This window comes from Acomys minous, assembly GCF_964271855.1.
Source record: "Acomys minous genome assembly, chromosome: 2".
Classification (NCBI taxonomy): domain Eukaryota; kingdom Metazoa; phylum Chordata; class Mammalia; order Rodentia; family Muridae; genus Acomys; species Acomys minous.
Window position 1 is genome coordinate 14,303,157 of NC_140484.1, and position 20,254 is coordinate 14,323,410.

At 48.2% G+C, this 20,254-nt stretch overlaps 1 protein-coding gene across 1 annotated transcript in view; it reads left to right on the plus strand.

Moving 5' to 3' along the window:
- Window positions 1–17,928, plus strand: part of ARL3 (ARF like GTPase 3) — a 55,535-nt gene extending 37,607 nt beyond the window's left edge. The window contains exons 4-6 of the mRNA XM_084749267.1: window positions 1,429–1,479; window positions 4,095–4,280; window positions 14,845–17,928. Coding sequence (XP_084605393.1) covers window positions 1,429–1,479; window positions 4,095–4,280; window positions 14,845–14,892 — 285 coding nt within the window. The 3' untranslated portion in view covers window positions 14,893–17,928. The remainder of the gene's footprint in view (window positions 1–1,428; window positions 1,480–4,094; window positions 4,281–14,844) is intronic.
- The last annotated feature ends 2,326 nt before the right edge of the window (window positions 17,929–20,254 follow it).

Consider the following 20,254-nt stretch of genomic DNA (forward strand, 5'->3'; position numbering starts at 1 on the left):
TTCTCTGTGTAATGTAGCCTTGGCTGTCCTAGACTCACTTTATAGATCAGGCTGGCCTCGAACCCACAGAGATCCACCTGCCTCTGCCTCTGCCTCCCAAGTGCTGGGATTAAAGGCATGCACCACCACTGCCCGGCTTAAAATACAAAATTTTACCTCTAATTGTCTTTTTAAGTTTGTTTATTAAGACTTAGGGGAAAAAAAAGACTTAGGAAAGATGGGGCTGGAGTGATGGCTCAGTGGTTAAGGGCACTGGCTGCTTTTCCAGAGGTCCTGAGTTCAATTCCCAGCAACCACATGGAGGTACACAACCATCTGTAATGGTGTCTGATTCCCTCTTCTGGTGTGCATGAAAACAGAGCAACCATACATACTCATATAAATAAATAAATCTTAAAAAAAAAAAAAAAGACTTAGGAAAGAAAGCCAGGTGTGGTGGCGCATATCTTTAATCCCAATACTCCAAGAGGCAGAGGCAGGTGGATCTCTGTAAGTTCGAGGGCAGCCTGGTCTTCAAGGTGAGTCCTAGACAGCCAAGGCTACCCAGGGAAACCCTGTCTCAAAAACAAACAAACAAAAAAAGAGTGGGTTTGAAATTAGCCTAAACTAGCCTCCTTCTCATAGCAATCCCTCTGCCTCAGCCTCCACAGCGCCGCCATTACAACGTGCCACCACACCTGGCTGGGTGGAACTTCCTGGAGGAAATTTAAATGGTGATGTGTTTGGAAGCTATGTGGGGTGATTTTTTTCATTCTCGTTCTAAGCTTCGTCTTCCTTATTGCGCAGGGTTGTTTATGTAGTAACTAAAATGCATGGGTAGAGGGGGAGGCTTGAAACTCATAACTTACAGCGAGCCTCAGGTTTTCTTTCTGCTGCGGATGTGGCTGACATGGTGGAGTACCTGCCTAGCATTCATATATGGCTACGAGCACCCCATAAAACAGTGTGACCAGCACGTAGAGACAGGATCAAAATACCAGGGTCATCCTTCACTGCCTAGCCACTCAAGGTCAGCGTGGACTACAGGATACTCTGTCTCAAAACAAACAAACAAAAGCATTATCTCCTAGCATAGCTTGCCCATCTGTTTCTAGACTTCAGTCGTGACATCCCAGCAACCAGGGAAGGCACAGAAGTAATACTATAAATGGTACTCTCAGGGAACCGATGTCCCAGGAGTATAGGACTGCAGATGCTGCCAAACACCATCCCTGGTTTCTGGGCTTGGGCGCTTCCCTGGCTGTGTTTTGGGCATCCTTAGTTAATCCACGGGTACTTTGCTTCCACAGGCGAGGTGAGGGTTGCCGGTCTGTTCTATACAACGGGTTAATCTGAACTCTTGACTGAGGGCCTTCTGTTTTTTGTAAAAGTTACTCCTTCTCTTTCTGTGTCTGTTTATTGAAGTAACTTTCTTGTTTTCCTTTGCAGATATATGTCATTGACAGTGCAGACAGAAAAAGGTTTGAAGAGACGGGTCAGGTAAATGATTCTTATGTTGAACTCTTTCCCAAAACACTGGGTGTTCATTAATCTACCTGAAAGTATGGGTTAGGGAAGAGAGTGCCTTTCGTTAAGTATTACAGTTCAAAGAAGAGAGGCATCTGGTGAGCAGACAAGAATACCAGCTGTCCAAAAAGAAATCAGGGGTGAGTCTTTCACACTGCCCTTTGACAGAAGCCTTTTAGGGTAATCAAATTGAAGAGATAAGACATAAGCAGGTAGAACTTTTCACCACACCCCAAAGCCCTTCTGGGTTCTTCCCAGACTGTAGAAATGACCTTAGGAACACCACACTGAGCATTTCTATTTACTATTTATTTATTTACTAATTTTATGTCCATTGGTGTTCTGCCTGCATGTGTGTCTGAATGAGGGCGTCAGATCCCCTGAAGCAGGAATTGCAGACAGTGTGAGCTGCCATGTGAGTGCTAGGAATTGAACCCTGGTCCTCTGGAAGAGCAACCAATGCTCTTAACTGTTGAGCCTTCTCTCCAGCCCCCTATTTACACTTCTCAATACTTAATTGACCTAGAGTAATTGACCAAACTTTGGAAAATTCAGATGAATAAGAAGATACAAGCCCTTGGGAGGCAAAGGCAGGTGGATGGCTGTGAGTTTGAGGCCAGCCTGGACTACAGAGCGAGTCCAGGACAGCCAAGGCTACACAGAGAAGCCCTGTCTTGAAAAACCAAAAAAAAAGAGAGAGAGAGAGAGAGAGAGAGAGAGAGAGAGAGAGAGAGAGAAGATACAAGCCAAAACTAAGCTACTCATTTTCTTTTTTTTTTCTTTTTTTTCTTTTTTAAGATTTATTTATTTATTTATTATGTATACAGATTACATTATACATGGTTGTGAGCCAACATGTGGTTGCTGGGAATTGAACTCATGACCTTTGAAAGAGCAGTCAGTGCTCTTACCCTCTGAGCCATCTCTCCAGCCCAAGCTACTCATTTTCAAGCCAGGAGACAAGGTCAACCTTGAACTCAAATATAGCTTTGAGTGAAGAGGACATGTCAGCGTGTTTAGATGATGTGGTCTGTGTACACAGTCACACACAGAGCAGCGCTGGCCCTGGACCATGGAACACAAAGTGAGGTCACCAGCAGGAGCAGCAGGGATAAAGTGAATCTCTTAGAAAAACGTATTTGGGGTCGCATGTGGTGGCGCACATTTTTAATCCCAGCACTCGGGAGGCAGAAGCAGGTGGATCTCTATGAGTTCGAGGCCAGCCTGGTCTATGGCGTGAGTCCAGGACAGCAGTCACTGGGGCATCGAAGGGAGATATACTGTCTCCGAGAGTCTGGAGAGTCCTCAACCCACTTTCCAAGACAAAGAACAGAAGCATGGAGACTTCCGCCATTGGATACAGGCCAACATTTCTGCACCCAGATCAAGCATGCCTTTCTTTTCTTTTTTTCTTTTTGGTTTTATGAGACAGGGTTTCTCTGTGTAGCCCTGGCTGTCCTGGACTCATTTTGTAGACCAGGCTGGCCTCGAACTCACAGAGATCCACCTGCCTCTGCCTCCCAAGTGTTCCAATCAAAGCTGAATGTTTTAGAGTATCTAAAGTGTGAGCTTAGTGGGAAAGAGATGGAGCCTGTCCCTACGGTAAGTGTACATACTCATTTGAAATTGCTACAGGCAGAATTAATATACACTTTGGAGTTCTGCCTATGACCGAGGGGACGAGTAAAGGTCTGGTTTCTTCCAGATATTTCGGGAACATTGGTTGATGCACAGATGCATGCTTTGGAGCTAGACATTAATGGACACAATTACCTCTACTGTTGTCTTGTACATTCATACGTGTAAACACACACACACTAAGTTATTTGTGGGCCTGTGGGTGTAGCTCAGTGAGAGACCCTTGCTTAACATGTTTAAGGGCCTTGGTTCAACCCCAGCACCAGAGGAAAAATTTACAAAGCTATTTGCAGGTGGCATCCTTAAATAAGCCTGAGATCTCTGACCTCTGACCTCTGCTTATGTTCTTCCTTAAAGAGCATCTCTCAGGATGTTTCTTAGCGACCTATGAGTCACTTAGAACACAGTCACTGGGGAGGCTACTAAAAGTGGTTCCTAGATGCTGGCTCCAACTTTCTGTAGTCAGCATCCCTAGCTTGAGCCCAGAAATTTGCTAGGGAATCTCCCACAGGTCCAAGCCTTGAAAGTTGCTGCTGATAAGTCAAGTGTGGTGACACACACCTTTAGTCCCAGCACTTGGGAGGCAGAGGCAGGCAGATTAATGCGAGTTCGAGGACAGCCTGGTCTAAAAGCAAGTCCAAGACAGCCAGCACTACATGGAGAAACCATGTCTCAAAAAACAAAAACAAAACAAAAAGCCAGGTGGTGGTGGCGCATGCCTTTAATCCCAGCACTTGGGAGGCAGAGGCATGTGGATCATTGTAAGTTTGAGGCCAGCCTGGTCTATAAAGTGAGTCTAGGACAGCCAGGGCTACACAGAGAAACCCTGTCTCGAAAAACCAAAAATAAAATAAAATAAATAAAAAGAAAGAAAGAAAGAAAAAAGAAAGTTAAACATCACAGTTCTCAATCTTCTCTTTCTCCTCCCTTCCACCCCCACAACGGTCCAGGAACTAACGGAATTACTGGAGGAGGAAAAGCTAAGTTGCGTGCCAGTGCTCATCTTTGCTAACAAGCAGGACCTGCTCACAGCAGCCCCGGCCTCTGAGATTGCAGAAGGGCTAAACCTACACACCATCCGGGACCGTGTCTGGCAGATTCAGTCCTGCTCAGCGCTCACAGGCGAGGGAGTCCAGGTGAGACGGTGGCAAGGCTTTGTTCCCTCTCAACGTGGCAGCTCACTAAAGCAGTTTACCTCACTGATAGGGTTGATCTAGACCGGTGGTTCCCAACCTGTGGGTCGTGACCCCTTTGGGAGTCAAACAACCTTTTCGTAGGGCTTGCCTGAGACCGGCAGAAAACAGAGATATTTACATTACAATTCATAGCATTAACAAAATTACAGTTAAGGAGTAGCAACAAAATAATTGTATGCTTGGGGGGGGGGTCATCACAACATGAGAAACTGATTTAAAGGGTTACAGCATCAGGAAGGTTAAGAACCACTGCTCTAGACAGAAAAATATATGAAGCTAATGGCCTTTGATTGGCAGATGAACCACTCTAGCAAGTGAAGGGCATGGAAGGAAGTTGGTTCCTGTTTGTTTAAAAACCATGCTGATAGTGCGGAAGCATTCTATGGGAGGACCAGCCCCGTGCCCTCAGCATCCTTTGCTCACCCGGGGAGGCCTGAGGGGACGACTCTGGGGTTGCTTGACAGCTACATCGAGATACCACACGATGCTAAAGTCTGTACTCCCAGGGCGATTGCCCTCAGCAGCCATACAAAGCGCTAGCTAGCTAGAAACGCCTGTCTCCTGTTGGAAGGCTCTCCCTGCCCTCGGCTTGGTGTCTGTTTCAAGCTGCTGGTATGGATTTCCCACTGGGGGGGGGGCTTCTGTGGACACAGAGCCCTGTGCTTCGCGCTGAGGAAGGAACTGTACACCAGGAAATTGAACACCCTCTTGTTTAATATTAATTGAGGCCAGAACACAGCCCTGTCCCAGACAGCCAAGAGGCTGCATTCTCCAAAACAGACACGTACTTCCCACTCGGGTGCCCCCTACCAGCCTTCCGCTTCTCAGTGACACCCCACAGGCAGCCCTTCAGGATAACCCAGAACCCTCAGCAGTTCTCATGTTAAGCGTGTGATATGTGTGCCAGGACGGTGACAGTGCCGTGAGGACTGGTCCGCACTGCTGCAGGGTCACCTCGTCCCTCTTTGCCCTACGGTATGTGGATAATGGCGTGACCGTTTGCTTTGCTCTCAACTTGGCACGTTGGGTTGCAGCCCTGAGATTTGAACCCTCGCCACTGCCTGCAGCCTCTTTGCCTTTGATTTTCCCTTCTAGTGCTCTTCCCTTGCCTCAGACATCGACACCAATTTGTCTTTAAATGATCTGATTGCCTTTGTCCCCAGCAGATAATCACATCCTAGAATTAATTTAGTCCTGACATGGTAACTGCATGTTTGGTTTGGTTTTATTTTTTTCCTTATGTTACAAAAAAATAGGCCCGGCGGCTTCTCTGTGTGGTCTGAGTGCACAGTTAGCGCTAGACAGCGTCCCCTCATGCTTACACTTGCACCCCAGAGATCCCCGTGACTATATGTATACTGGGGTTCCTTGGAACCCAGGGATTACCATAGTTAAGTCCTCAAAATGTCTCCTGGAGCAGCCTCTGAGGTCTCAGCTTGGGAGAGTTGGTGTTGTGGAGTTTTGAGACACTGTCTCTCTTTGTAAATTTTAACATTTTTTTTATGGGTATGGATATTTTGTCTGTGAATATGTGTGTGCCCCTTTGCATGCTGCTCACATGAAGGCCAGAAGACAGTGTTAAATCCCTTGGAACTGGGCCGGAGAGATGGCTCAGAGGTTAAGAGCACTGGCTGCTCTTCCAAAGGTTCTGAGTTCGATTCCCAGCAACCACATCTCACAACCATCCACAATGAGATCGGGTGCCCTCTTCTGCCATTCAGGGGTACATGCAGATACAATACCATATACATAATAAATAAATCTTTAAAAGAAAATCTCTCAGAACTAGAGCTCTGGGCCTCCGTAGAGGTCCTCTAGAAGAGCCACTGATGCTCTTGAGAACAGAATCATCTCTTTAGTTCCTAAGACAAGCTGTTTTGTAGACAACCTGACCTCAAATCCTGTACGTAGCTGAGGCTGCTCTTCTGACCAGAGTGTTAGGATTACAGGAATGACTGCCATGGCCCACTGCAAGTCACTTCTCCCTTCCTTCCTGGGTTCTGATTCTAAAAGTTATATTCTAAATTGGGCATTGTGGCATGCATCCGTACTTTGGAGGACCAGTTGAGCCCAGGAGTCTAGTCCCACAAAATCCTATCTCAAATATGCATTTCCCTCATTTTTAATTATACAAAAGTTTATAAGGTTGAAAAAATGTGGACTAGCAGGGCGTGGTGGCGCACGCCTTTAATCCCAGCACTCGGGAGGCAGAGGCAGGTGGATCGCTGTGAGTTCGAGGCCAGCCTGGTCTACAAAGCGAGTCCAGGACAGCCAAGGCTACACAGAGAAACCCTGTCTCGGAAAAAAAAAAAAAAAGAAAAAAAAAAAAGAAAGAAAAAATGTGGACTAAGGGTATAGCTTAGTGCTAGAGTAGTTGTCTAACATGACAGGTTCTGGGTTCATCTCAGCATTACAAAAATACGCAGAAAAAGTAGGCATGGCAGTACAAGCCTGTTAGTACTTTAAAGTGAGGAGGATCAGGAATTTAAAGTTACCCTCAACCAGTCTAGGCTGTGTGAGATTGTCTCAAAAATAAGTTAAAAAAAAATCTTTTTCCTAAGTCCTGCTCTACAAAGGGACTGACGACCACTCTTCTAGATTCTCCTTGTGAAATTGCTACCACATAGGCGATTGTTTATATATACAAGCTTGTCTATCAAACCTTTGATTTAACAGCATTTTTTTCAGAGTAATTTATAACCCAGTCCAAGTGTGCTACAATGTGGAATGTTGCTAATGGGTAAATGCTGATCATTTTATTTCACCTTGTTCAATTACAACCCTCTATAAGAATGAAAAGATCAGCCGGGCGTGGTGGCGCACGCCTTTAATCCCAGGACTCAGGAGGCAGAGGCAAGTGGATCCCTGTGAGTGCGAGGCCAGCCTGGTCTTCAGAGTGAGTTCTAGGACAGCCAAGGCTGCACAAAGAGACCCCTGTCTAGAGAAAAAGAAAGAAAGGTCTTATTCCCGTACTTTGCTCACATCCAGTTGTGCACAAGGTAATTGGTGAGACACAGGTCAGAAGATGACAGCTTGATCTCTTGTTTTCTCATTGCTAAGGATGGAACCAAGGTCCTTGGATTAGCAGGCAAGCACTCTACCCACTGAGCTACAGCCCCAGACCAGAAGCTTTCCTGTGTCATAAACTTTTTCAGCATGAGGAACTCTGCCCTTCTTGATGGCTCAGAACACAAGTGTTAGAAAGTCAAGGGCATCCTGGCGTTGGGAGCTATAAAAGGTGGGCTGAAGAGAAGAAACAGGCTGCATATGCACACAGGCTTATGGTACTGTGATCTCTGCTCTTGGCCAGAGTAAAGAAAGCTTGAAAAAGCAAAGCTGGAATTAAAGTGAGGTTCTTGTTTCTTCAGCCTACCTGAGGATATGGGGATGGGGCCACAGGGGCGGAGTACTGAGTCAGTGACATTAAAGTCAAGGACGCACCTGGCTTGGTGGCACACACCTTTAATCTCAGCATTCCCAGCACTCGGGAGGCAGAGGTAGGCAGATATCTGTGAGTTCAAAGCCATCCTGGTCTACAAAAAGAGTTCCAGGACAGCCAGGCTATTACACAGAGAAACCCCCGGGGGGGGGGGGGAGAAATAAGGGGAGGACATCAGATCTCATTATAGATGGTTGTGAGCCATCATGTGGTTGCTGGGAATTGAACTCAGGACCTTTGGAAGAGCAGGTGGTGCTCTTAACCTCTGAGCCATCTCTCCAGCCCCTCCAGAGCCTCTTCCCTTCCATCTCTCCTTCCTTCCAAGATGCAACTCAAACCCAGGGCAGTGAGCATGATAGGCAAGTGCTCTCTCTCTCTACCCGTGAGCTTCATCCCAGCCTCCTTTGTGGACCCTCAGGCCAAGATGCAAGCTACTAGGCAGTTAGACACTGCGGGTGGAAGTAGCAAGGGGTGCCTGTAAATAATATCCCAGTTCGAATAAAGTGAGATTACAATAATTTGATTATTGGTTTAAAAAAAGAAAGTGCTTCTTTTGTTAGGGACCTACAGCAGCCAGGGGCACAGGAAATGGCATCAAAAGAGATCCAGTGTCAGCAGGCTGGCTCAGGGCATAAAGTTGATCGCTACCAAACCTGATGGATGACCTGTGTTTGATTCCCCAGGACCACAGGGCAGGAGGAGAGAACTGACACCCAAAAGTTTGTCCACACAGAGATAAATAAATTAATTAATTAAATATAATCATATGAATGAGAGCAAGATCCAGCAAAGAACTGGGAGCAAAGAAAATGATTTCATACAGAGGACAAATAGTTTGAAGGTCACTTAATTAGTTTGTAGATAGTACCAGGGTGAATAGAATTGGATAGTTAAGACTGGGATTTCAAGGTTAATGAGATTAGATTATGGTTAATAGAATGATATAAATTTAGAGAATTTAACCATTATTTGAAATGGGTTATTTAATAAAAATGTTAATTAAGGAGAGAGTCTTCTATTGTCCTTTCATGGTAACCTTTGGGGACCAGAGAAAGGTCACAAGGCTTCTGTGGCAGCTCTTTTCAACCAGGCAGCCGCTGACTGTGCTCCTCCCTCAGGTGATGACGCCCCTGTGCACTTAGCCAGTTTCTTGGTTTATACCTTTAAAATCACTTCAGTTTTATTCCTTTCCAGAATTACATGGCTAAAGAATAGGCTTTCCACGACCCTTAATTAAGGCTTAAAATATCCCTAAAAATTAAGAACTTTGCTAGGAAAATGACTACGATTCAGCTATTTGAGGTTCACTTTCAGATATAACTTGAGCATCATAATGATTAACACTTCCTGAACCCCAGTTTTGTCCTCCTTCCCCCATCAGCCCTCCCCAGAGGCTGTCCGGGTGGTTGCCATGCTAATATCTAGTACCACCTCCTTGGCAACCCAGAAAGAAAACGTAGGGAAGTTTGAGAGAAGGAAGAGGGGGGAAAGGCCCAGGATTTGGATGATAGTTGTGAGTGCTCAAGGCCAGCCAGCGCCGCTGTCCCACTGTGTATGTGTAGACATGTTTACTCAAAACACATCTGGTGGCCTACAAGGAGGCTCAGTACACCTAACCTCTAAACTGTTGGCCTGAGGTCAGTCCCTGGAACCCACATGGTGTAAGAAGAGAAAGGACTCTAGCAGTCTGTCTTCCGTACATACGCCATGGCATGTGTGGCCACCCTCAACACACACACACACACACACACACACACACACACACACACACACACACACACACACATACAGACACAGTGGCTGGATGAAGAATGAATGAATGAAATGTAAAGCTTTTTTTTTTTTTTTTTTTTTGGCTTTTCGAGACAGGGTTTCTCTGTGTAGCCTTGGCTGTCCTGGACTCATTTGTAGACCAGGCTGGCCTTGAACTCAGAGATCTGCCTGTCTCTGCCTCCCAAGTGTTGGGATTAAAGGCGTGCACCACCACGCCCAGCCCAAAACATTTATAAACAATAACAACAAACAGATCTAGGGGAACTGTGTCATACTAGCAGATAACAAAGAACATTCCAGTGGTCAAGTCCAGAGAAGAACCACAAATCTGCCAGAGGATATGCCATACCCTCTGTGGCCAGACTGCGTAGGTCACTACTTCCCGTGGCTTGAGCATATGATTTGAGACTGTGGCAGGTGGGGACTCTAGGATGGAAGGCCTAGGGAAGAGTCTCTACCTGATATTTTCTTTTTCTTTTTTTTTTTAAAGATATATCTTTATTTAATTTTAATTTATGTGCGTTAGTGTGAGGGTGTCAGATCTTGGAGTTACAGACAGTTGTGAGCTGCCATGTGGTTGCTGGGAATTGAACCCGGGACCTTTGGAAGAGCCGACAGGGCTCTTAACCACTGAGCCAAGTCTCCAGCCCCTCTACCTTATATTTTCAAGGCACACCTAGGTGGTTCGTTATAGGACAGTACCTGTGCTCTGTTGTGTATGGCCGTGTGCCTGTGGAGGGCACCAGGAGAGTTTGGAGCAAATCTTTCCTTACCTGATTGATGGTGACTAGGAGGCCATCACGTCATGTAATTAAAGCAGGTTTTTCATGGGAAACTGTCAGGAGCAGAGACTAGGTAAAGGGCACAGACCCTGAAGGAGAGGCATCAATCTTGGAGACCCCATCCTGCAGAGAGAGAGGCCTTCAGTCCGAAGGAGTGATCAGAAGAGACCAGTTACGTCAAGCAGGTGAAGGCAGAAAAAAGGGAAAGTGAAAAATGTGTGGGAGGAATTGCCTAAACCTCCCTCAGCCAGACCCCCTTTTGCCAGGAGAACACGCTCCCTCTGTGCCCTTGAGGCGGGGCCTGGTTGCCAGGGACTCCTAGACTGTATCATTTGGCACCGGGCTTCTTGTCGGTTTCCTTCCAAGGGCCATCTAGGACGTGTACAAAGGATCTGGGTTTGATTTTTTTTTTTTTTAAGCTATAGAAAATCCATCCTGCTTCCGCCTGCAGCGGTGAATTTCACCCCAGACTACATTTGTACTTGCAGTTGTAGTCTCAAGTGTTTAGAGACATTTTTTCTAAAACACAGTGTGTGTGATTATTGTGACTTTAGATTTCCCTTTAGAGCAGGTGTCAGCCATGTGGCCCTGGCCTCTAGACTTCATCACAGGTCTCCTGCCTGACCCAGGCCTTTGAACAGGCAGGACTTCGGTAGGAGCCGCTCTCCAGGCCACCACGCCAAACCACTTTTCCACTTGGCATCTACCACCCGTCCTTCCCCTCATCCTCCTGAAAGGAAGGGTGCTCAGGGTCAGCAGCAGTCGGCTCGCTGAGGCGTGGCCTGTGCCTCCATCAGAGGAGGGAGCAGCCCAGCTTCTTGCCTCTGCTTCTTTTTCTTCCATCTCGGGGACTTTTCCCTAGTCTGCTAACAATGTGATTTGCTTTTCTTTGCAGGGGTAGATGTTGAACCCGGTATCTTGTTTATGCTAACCCTTTATTCTACCATGGAGCTACGCACCCCCCACCCCACCCCACCCCACCCCCCCGCACCCACGCCACCCACCATCCTCCTCACCCCACCCCTGTCCCAAATTTCAGTATTTAAAAAGGGCTGTCCCATCTTTCTTTTAGGCCTGGGATCAGTTCGTACTTAGTGCAGGTGTGCATGGAAGGGTCTCACCTGTCGGTTGGGCCTCAGGTTGATCTTTATATTTACAGACCTCTCTGTGGACTAAGAGAGCAAGCCTGTGACATGTGATCTGCTCCCTTCCTGGTGCCCTGCTCTTTATCACCAGAACAGCCAGCTATATTTTATGTATGCTGTGTTCAGCTGCTCCTTGACCCTGGGGGCCCAAAGGCACAATGGGGCAGGCAGCATTGCTCAGCAAGAGTCTGAGCGCCTTGTCATCCTAAAGCAATTACTGAAGTGACCACATAGTCAGCCTAGCTTTAAAAACCAGCCCACCACCTAACTAACCATGGCCACCACCGCTTCCTTCCAGCCACCCAACAGTGATAGATGCACTGGGCTGAGATCAAATTAAAAAGAGCAGCGAGCCAGAGACCAGCTCTACCCATAGGCAGGCAGCGCACCTTGACCCTCGGGCTCCGGGTATGATTATTATGGGCAGCTTTACACCCTGTCTGCTGCCACCACCACCGCCACCACCACCTCTTTCACCTCCACCACCACTGCAGCTACCACCACGGCCACCCATGGATAAGGCGGGGATATTCCTGAGACACGGAGATATTTATTTCCTCTCCAGGAAGCCACACAAAGCCCAGTGTTTGAGGTTCCCTGTCTCTCTTTAGTCCCTATTAGTGAGTTGAGGCTAATCAATTCAAATTCAGTTTCAGCAAGATTGGTCAGGAAAGGAAAGGGGACACTGTTCACACCAAAGATAGTCTTTCCCGTGATGAAGATCAAATGTGCAGGAAATCAGTCAAACCAGTTCTTAACAATAACAGGTTCAACCATTAAATAAACCTGTGAATTCACTTCCTTCTTCAGGGACAGCACAGTTGCCTCCTTCAAGTAAGAAACCACCTTTTCCCCAGACAAGCAACCTAGAAGCAGGAGGCTCCTCCTCATGATTTTGTTGTCCCTAAATATCGAGTATCCACTGCAGGAGGTGGCCCAGGTCACCAGTGTCCAGCCTTCCACAGGCCTAGATTCCAGCAGGCCAGGCATCCTCTGAGTTCCTTACAGGGCCCCCCTCTAGGTGTCCCTTTGCCCTGAAGGAAGCCATTAGGAAAAAGAAAACTAGGTGGCCCCTCCCTCCTGCCTTCTTGCCACCGTCAGTCACAGGGAAATGGTGGCTGGTGTATGGTCCCCAGGGGGAATAGTGGCTCACTTCATGGTCTACCTCTGCCCCCAGTTCTTCATTTCCTTGTTTGCAATATGGAAATAATAACATATTTCACTGGGTGGTTTTGGGAATTAATTTTAAAGGCTATACATCAAGCCTGGACTATACACCAGACAGCATGCCAGTCCCTTGTTCGGGCCCTCCCATCTTGGTTTTTGGATAATGCTATTATCTTTCCTTTCCAGTGGGCTCCTTGACAAAGCATGCCCTTACTTGACTTATGAGGTACTGTCACAGAGGATTATAACCCTCCTCCCCTCTACCTCCACCCCCCAAATGCTGTGACTCTTAAGGGGCCTCCTCAGTCCTAGCCAGAATGGCACCAGAGGCTGGGGACAGCCATGGGTACTGGCCTCTGAACACCCTCTGTCAACAAGGCCACAGTGGGCAGACATCTGCAGGACAGCACCCCTCAGCAGGCCTTTCCCGCCTCCACCTTCTGCTTTGAATGCCTGCAGCTGAGTAAATATTTTCCCTATCTCTTTGCCTACACTTATGCTCAGTGAGATATAAAAGGAACTCCCCTCCTGACCAGTCATAAACCAAGGGAAAAAAAAGACAAAATGGTGCTGATGCTGTAGGGGCACTGTTCGTGGTTTCCCAGAGAAGCTGGTCTGATAAATAATAGAGAAAAGATCATTGAGACTGAGACGGCACCTTTGGGTGTCTGTGCTGCACCTGTGCTGAGCTCTTCGGCTTTGGAGCAAGAGGAGAGGGTTATTGTATTCATCCCTCTTGTATGTGTAAAACTCTTTTTTTGTCTCCTGGCAGGTGATCTTTTTTTTTTTTTCCTTCCTAGAAACCAATTAGCTACTAAAATTAAACATGCTCTCTTTAAATGAATCCTTTTCATAAGACGGTTTTGAAATTGCTCGGCTTTTCCGAGTGCGAGGCTGACCCAGTTGTAATCAAATGCATTGGGGTCCCCCTCACCGGGTCCTCCACTGTCCAGTCCCAGGCAGGTGCTCCCCACCTGAAGGCTTTCTGCCAAGACCAGGCCTCATCTCAGCAAAGCAGACAGTTCCTTCACACCGTCAGCTTCTCCTGCCCAAGTGCCCTAATGGCGGCTGGTGGGATTTTCACCGCTAGTCAGGAGAAAAGGGACTCTGTTTGGCTGTGATGTATTGTTTACGGGATTAATGTCCCAGTGACCAGGGGTGTCAGCTGATATTGTTGTAAGCTGTCTTATAGCCAGATCCACAGCCACCCGAAACATGGGGTTTGGAGTATGGGCGTCATGTGTGTCTGATAGCACACATATGTAACGCCCACACTCCGGGCAATCCACTCTGCAGGACCCACCCACCCTGAGTTCCGGTCTGTCCTTCTGAGAGAACTTCCACATGCTTAAAGGTCTGAGTCTCTGGGGAGGGGTGTGTCCAGGTGTGCCCCAGAGGGGGTTGAAAAGGAGGTCATGTCTGACAGGCCTGGCAGATCTGTGAGGGATTGTGCTGCCTGTCAGGCGGCTGTCGGCATTGTGTGGATTTTTTTTTTCTTTTTTTTTTTTTTTTACCTCAGTCCCTCTCCAGCCTTCTAAAGGAGGACACTTTCAAGGTCGCTGTGCCTTTAAGGGAACCTGTCTGTTTCCCTCTGTCCTTCTGCTTAATAGTGCTTAAACCAACAAGAAGCCACTTTTTAAACCTCTCTGTAGGAGAGAGGAGAGAGAGAGGCGAGACAGGAGAGAGAGAGAGAGAGAGAGAGAGAGAGAGAGAGAGAGAGAGAGAGAGAGAATATGAATATATGTGTAGTAACACCCACTGCCCCACTGTAGAGGGTTGTTTATCCAAAACGAAATTTAATTTAACCCAAGTGTACACTGTCACACTGTAAACAGCTGGGGACCTGAAGGGTAGCTCATTGAATTAATGCCCTAGCAAAGGTCAGCTTTCAGAAAAAGCCAAAAATGGCTGGAATCTTTCCTGATAGCTCCCCAGTGGAGTCCTGGACCCAGGCAGATGTGTTTATTTTTTCAGAGGGAGTTCTGAGGACTCATCTCAAGTTCAGCTGCCGACTAACTCTCTCTCCCTCCTGTGCCTCTCTCCCTCCTGTGCTCCCAAGAGGTCACCAGCCCTGGTCTGCCAGGTGGGCCCTGGGGCAACAGCCTCCCTGGAGTTGGTGTCCCAGTGCCCTCCCACCTGAGTCCAGGGAGACCCTGCTTGCAGCTAACACTGCCTTTCTCTGCCCATTCCCCTCCAAGGATGGCATGAACTGGGTCTGCAAAAACGTCAATGCAAAGAAGAAATAAAATGGAGTCGAAGGGAGACGCGGGAGCTTCGGGAGCAGAACTCGGCCCTGAGAAACACTGGTTTGCTGCTTTCTGACCAAATGCTTTTCCATCGCCACAGCCACAGCCACAGCTGTGTGACAAGAGGGGACAGCAGTTTAAGGAGAGTCCCCATTCCAGCAGTAGATTTTAACTGATCTCAGAGGTTCAGTATCGTTTTTTTTTTTCAAATAAAGGAATTATATTATTTCCTCTGCATAATTGAAATAGTATTAAATGTCTCAGAGCATGTGATTAGGAATGAACAGGTCCTTACGCTGCGGTACAGTTTTAGCCTCTCTGCTCACTGCCCTGTCCCTCACTCCCTCCGTGATTGGAAACATGTTTGGTGGTGGCCTGGGCAGAGCCTTTTTTTTTCCCCCCTCATCCCCAACTGAGCCAGGGCTTTAGTGTGTCCTGCAGGAAGCCAGCCTCTGGGGGAGGTAAAGGGTAGCAGATGATTAAACCGTCTTGTCAGGTAGGTAAGAGACTATGTATGACTCTCACTTTCTGACAGAAAAAGAAAAATAAATAAATAAATAACCGTCTTTGTAAATAAGTCACCACAGAAACAACCCTACTCCAGCCCTTCCCCCCCTCCCCCCACCAGCCACGCAGGGAAGCAGATTCTTATGACTTTTGACTGTAATGACATCTGGAATGTAAGGAGAGGTGGGAGGTTTAATTCCAGAAAAATTACAAGGTCCTTAAAAAGCTCTCACATCGAGGGCTCAGGCTAGCGTAAACAGGCTTTCTCCAGCTCAGTGGAGCAGAGAGCAGTGGCTCAGATTAGCTGACTCTCCACTGTAGTCCTATAGAGGGGATTTCTAAAGCTCAAAGAATTCAGTGTTTAAATGATCACAATAGGCCGACGCTATCAGATTTTAAAAATAAATGCAGCTTTGCCGTGAACCTGCTCCACTGAGAAAAGCCAGGCAGATCGATTTTGAGAAGAGATCAATTTTTACAGTGCTGGCAACTAGGTGGTGGGGAAGCATCTGCTGTCGGGCAGGCGGGCGAACATGGGGTGTGATCGCGAGGGTTGTGCCCAGGGAGCCACTCACCCCATGCTGGGCTCCCCTACCTCTCTCCAGCAAAATGTGTTGTTCATGGATAGGGAGGCAGGGCAGACACCCTCCCCCTCCCCCCATACTGAAAGGAGCATGCTCCCGGAGCCCTCAGAAATCCCAGCCTTAAACCCCCGAAAGCGGCCAGAGCATTGCCTGCTCCTGGATTACACTCTGTTCTGGGCATGAGCTCAGGGCTTTTCAGAGAATAAATAAGAGACTGTCCAATGCCTGGTGGGTCCAAGGAAGCCAGCTGCCTTCTCATCCTGGGAGGCGGCCCTTTCCAAGCCCGCCATGGTGTGTGAGCAAACAGGAAGTGCGGCGGAAGCCCCTGCTCCATGGTACCCAGCTTATTTGGACTCTGGAGAGGAAGAGGCTTGGACAGTCTGAAAGGTGGCTGGGCATGAAAACCATTAAAAAGCCTGGGGAGAGGTGGCTGGGGTTGCAGTGGAAAGGCCTGTAGGGACTTGCAAGACAAAAGAAGGTGAGGGCTTAACCAGCTTGCTCGGCCACTGGGAACTGCCATCTCTTCCGTTGATGTGTCAAGCTCACCCAGATTCCTCTAGCTTTGAAGGGTGGTAAACAGAGCTATAAGGAATCAAAAATGCCTCTTCTCCAGCCAGCATATGTAGCTTTGGCCCTTGAGACTTGCTTCTCCTTCCAAATAGTGCACAGGCATGTTATCTGAAGGGCCGGAAGGCTGCTTTGAGGTCCAGCTTTGGAATGCTGCAGCAGGGGACTCGGGAAGAGCAGGAGCTGAAGGATATTTTTGGTCTCTTACCACCAAGTAAAGGGAGCAAGCGTTCTGAAGAAGCTTCCCCAGGCCCCAGCCAGTAGGCAGAGCCACTTGCCCTGCCCTCATGCAGTCTCTGTAAATGTCCACGTTTGCTTTTCGGCTGGAGACACCAGAGACAACTGTGGTTGTCACCGGCTTTTATCTTCCCTGTGAGCCTGTTGAACCCTGGGGGGGGGGGGCTCCTGGGCTAGATGAGAGGAGCCTGAAAAATGCAGAGTTTGAAAGCTCCCATTTGTAAAAACAAAGTGCTTGTAAAGTCCCATTTCCTCTCTCGTCGTGCCACCCCTGCCCCCTGTGGCCATGGCCAGAGAACAGAGTCTGAAGCTAGAAAAGGGATGACCCGCCCATGCCCCCCCCCCTTTCCCAGCGAGCCCTGGTAAGACTTTTGCTCTGCGCACCATTGCATCTGAATTGTGCAGGGGGCGAGGGCTGAGGCCAGAGGGCAGGCAGAGTCCACAGTGTGTACTCAAAGCAGTTGTGGGAAAAACTGAGCCCTCCTCCTACCCTCCCTGTGTGGCTGCTTTTGGCTGGATTCCCTGAGCCCAGTGCAGTACACCCTTTCCCCTTCGCTCTCCCTTGGTTACTATGGAAACAAGGGTGTCATTGATGTGGGCTGAGCTGGGGGAACATGTCGGTGCACAGCTGAAAGTCAGCGATTATGCTAGCGGTTAGCTCTGCCCGGTAGAAAAAGTCCACAGCCTGAGATGCTGCAGGACGCTCTGAGCGCAGCCCTCTGCCTCCCTCCTCTGTCCCCTGCTTTCGGCCATTTCTTTCTTCCCCTCTGGACTAAAGCGGTGGCTATTTTTATGCCACTCCGTGCTCTACCCTCACTCTTTGGCCGCTCCTTATCCGGCCTGGCCTGGAGGGTGACACTGTCACCCTCACCAGGACCCATGTCTCCACTTCCATCTACAGTAGGGCTTTGATTTCTCCTCTCTCTCCTCCTCGGGACACTTCTTCCTTTATTTTTAGCTCTGCTCTCCATGTGGTTTCAGGGTTCAGTGTGATCCATCGAAAGGTTCTTTTTTTTTATAGTCCCTTTTGAAAGTGATAATCAAAGGAAGGGACGTGGTGTTTGGTCATGTGGAAAGCTCAATGTATAATTTAGACGTCTGTCAAAAATGCGACAAATAAAATGTAGCTGCAATGACGGCAGTCTGAGTAGATTGTGTTCTTTGCTGAATCTCCAAGAGGGCCCAGTGGCTTTGACCTTTTGGAGGTTTAGCTTTCCTCAGGGGAGCGCCATTTTCAGAAAGATACAGGAACACCACCACCAGGTAATGTGACCGCCAACTCCTCCACCACCACCACCACAGTTGCAGCAGCCCTGGCTCCAGCCCTGTGTGCCTCCTGCATAACTAGGCAGCATTAGCCCCACTTTGCAGTTAAAGAAACAGAGACGTTTGCCTCAGTTAAGCAATTTGCCAGGATCACAGCACCATTAAGGATTGGTGGAGCCTGAAACCTGGGCCATGCTGCCTCACACCCTCCCCCCCACCCCCCACCCCACTGTCTCTGAAGGACAAAAAAAAAACCCCAGCAGAACAGCCCACTTCCCAGCAGTTCCAGCCCTGACTCCTGCATGTTCAGTAGCTGCCTTTTCATGGCCCTCTGCCCCTCTGCACCAGCATCCCCTCGGATAGCACTGCAGGTCGCTCTGGACTCCCGGTCCCCAGGGCTGCAAGCTCTCTCACCCAGAAGCGCAATTGCAGTTTTCTTTCCTTCCTTTGCGTAGGTTCTGCCCCATGGACAACAAAAAGGGGGGGAGACATCAAGAATGTTAGGGCTCCCAGGGACACTTGAAGTCAGCTGTGGCCCCACTACTGCAGCAGTCCTCTTACTGGAAGCCTCTGAGTGAAAATGCTCCACCTTGGGAAGGTGCAGTGAAGAAGCTCAGTTCTCCAGGGCAGCCAAGGCCACCTCTCCTCCTGGAAACCCCATTTCAAAACCTCAGAAGACAGCACTCGGGAGGCAGAGGCAGGTGGATCACTGTAAGTTTGAAGCAAGTCCAGGGCAGCCAAGGCTACACAGAGAAACTCTGTCTCGGGGGAAAAAAAAAACCTCGGAAGTGTGGTGGGTGGGGACACTGGTGAAAAGTCACATGGTAGTTGCCAGGGGTCTTTGTTCTGGAGCCAAAGATCTTGTCCACTCGTGTGTCAACCTAAGCCAAGAATCCTTCCTATCCCAAAGGACCAGGCACCTACAGGGTGAGCCTGTGGCAGGAGAGCGGAGCCAGAGACCAGAGGATCGAAAAGGTACAAGGTGCCAGATGCCTTACAGAACATTCAGTTCAGCTTGAATTTCAGATGGAGACTAGTTTTTAATTCAGATATACTCCATGCAATATTTGGGACCTGGTTGTAATTCTCAGGAAAACATAGTTTAGCAGAAATTAAAATTTAACTACCATTCCATTTTATTTTGTTGGTTTTTTTTTTTTTTGTTTTGTTTTTTGTTTTGGTTTTTTTTTTTTTTGGCTTTTTGAGACAGGGTTTCTCTGTGTAGCCTTGGCTGTCCTGGACTCGATTTGTAGACCAGGCTGGCCTCGAACTCACAAGCAATCCTTCTGCCTCTCCCTCCTGAGTGAGTGCTCATGCCACCGCGCCTGGCTTTGTTTTTTTCTTTTGGTAAGCCTGACGTTCCTACCAAGGACTAATAAAAGGACAGCAAAGGGCAATGAGTTTGTATCCTCAGCCAGGCAGGGTGGCACAAGCCTGTAATCCCAGCGCTCAGAAGCTGACAGGTTCAAGCTCAGCCTAGGCTACCTAGCAAGACCCTGTTTCCAAAAGTGCACAAAAGGGCAGGCTGTGGTGGCTCATGCTTGTAATCCCAACATTTGAGAGGCAGAAGCAAGGAGATCTCTGTGCGTTCATGGTCAGCCTGTGTTACTGTGCCTCAAAAACAAAACAGAAAAATCATAAAAAGAAAAGACAATACTGGCTCAGCAGGTAGATCTAATCACCATCTCAAGGCAGGCAGCCTGAGTCCATGCCCAGGACCCACGTAAAGTTAGAGGAAAGAACCAATTGTGCAGATAGTAGTCACTTTGTGCCTCAGTTTCTTGTGTGTAAAATAGGGAAATAGTCACCAGGAGGATCATCACACACAGGTGCACAGTGTGTGATAGATGTGAAATCTCTATTACCAAAAAAAAAAAAAAAAAGGCAGACTTTCCCAGGCACCCAGGACCTCCGCCTTTACTCCTGAGTGGCTGTGACTTTCAAAGCAACAAGCCAGCAGCCTTCCCTGAGGGCTGGCAGACCCTACTCTCTGAGGCTCCCAGGGCCACCCCAGCCACATCTCCTGCAATTAGATTTGTAAGTGGGAACAGACTCTCAACAGAGCCTCCTGATTGGCTCTAGGCAAAAACACAGTTTAGCGCTCAGTCAAGCTGCATTTTTAGGGCCTCTGTGCCCCCCCCATCCCCCTTAATTGCAATCTGTTCTGTAATTTCTTTTTCCAACACTGCAGAACACAGAGA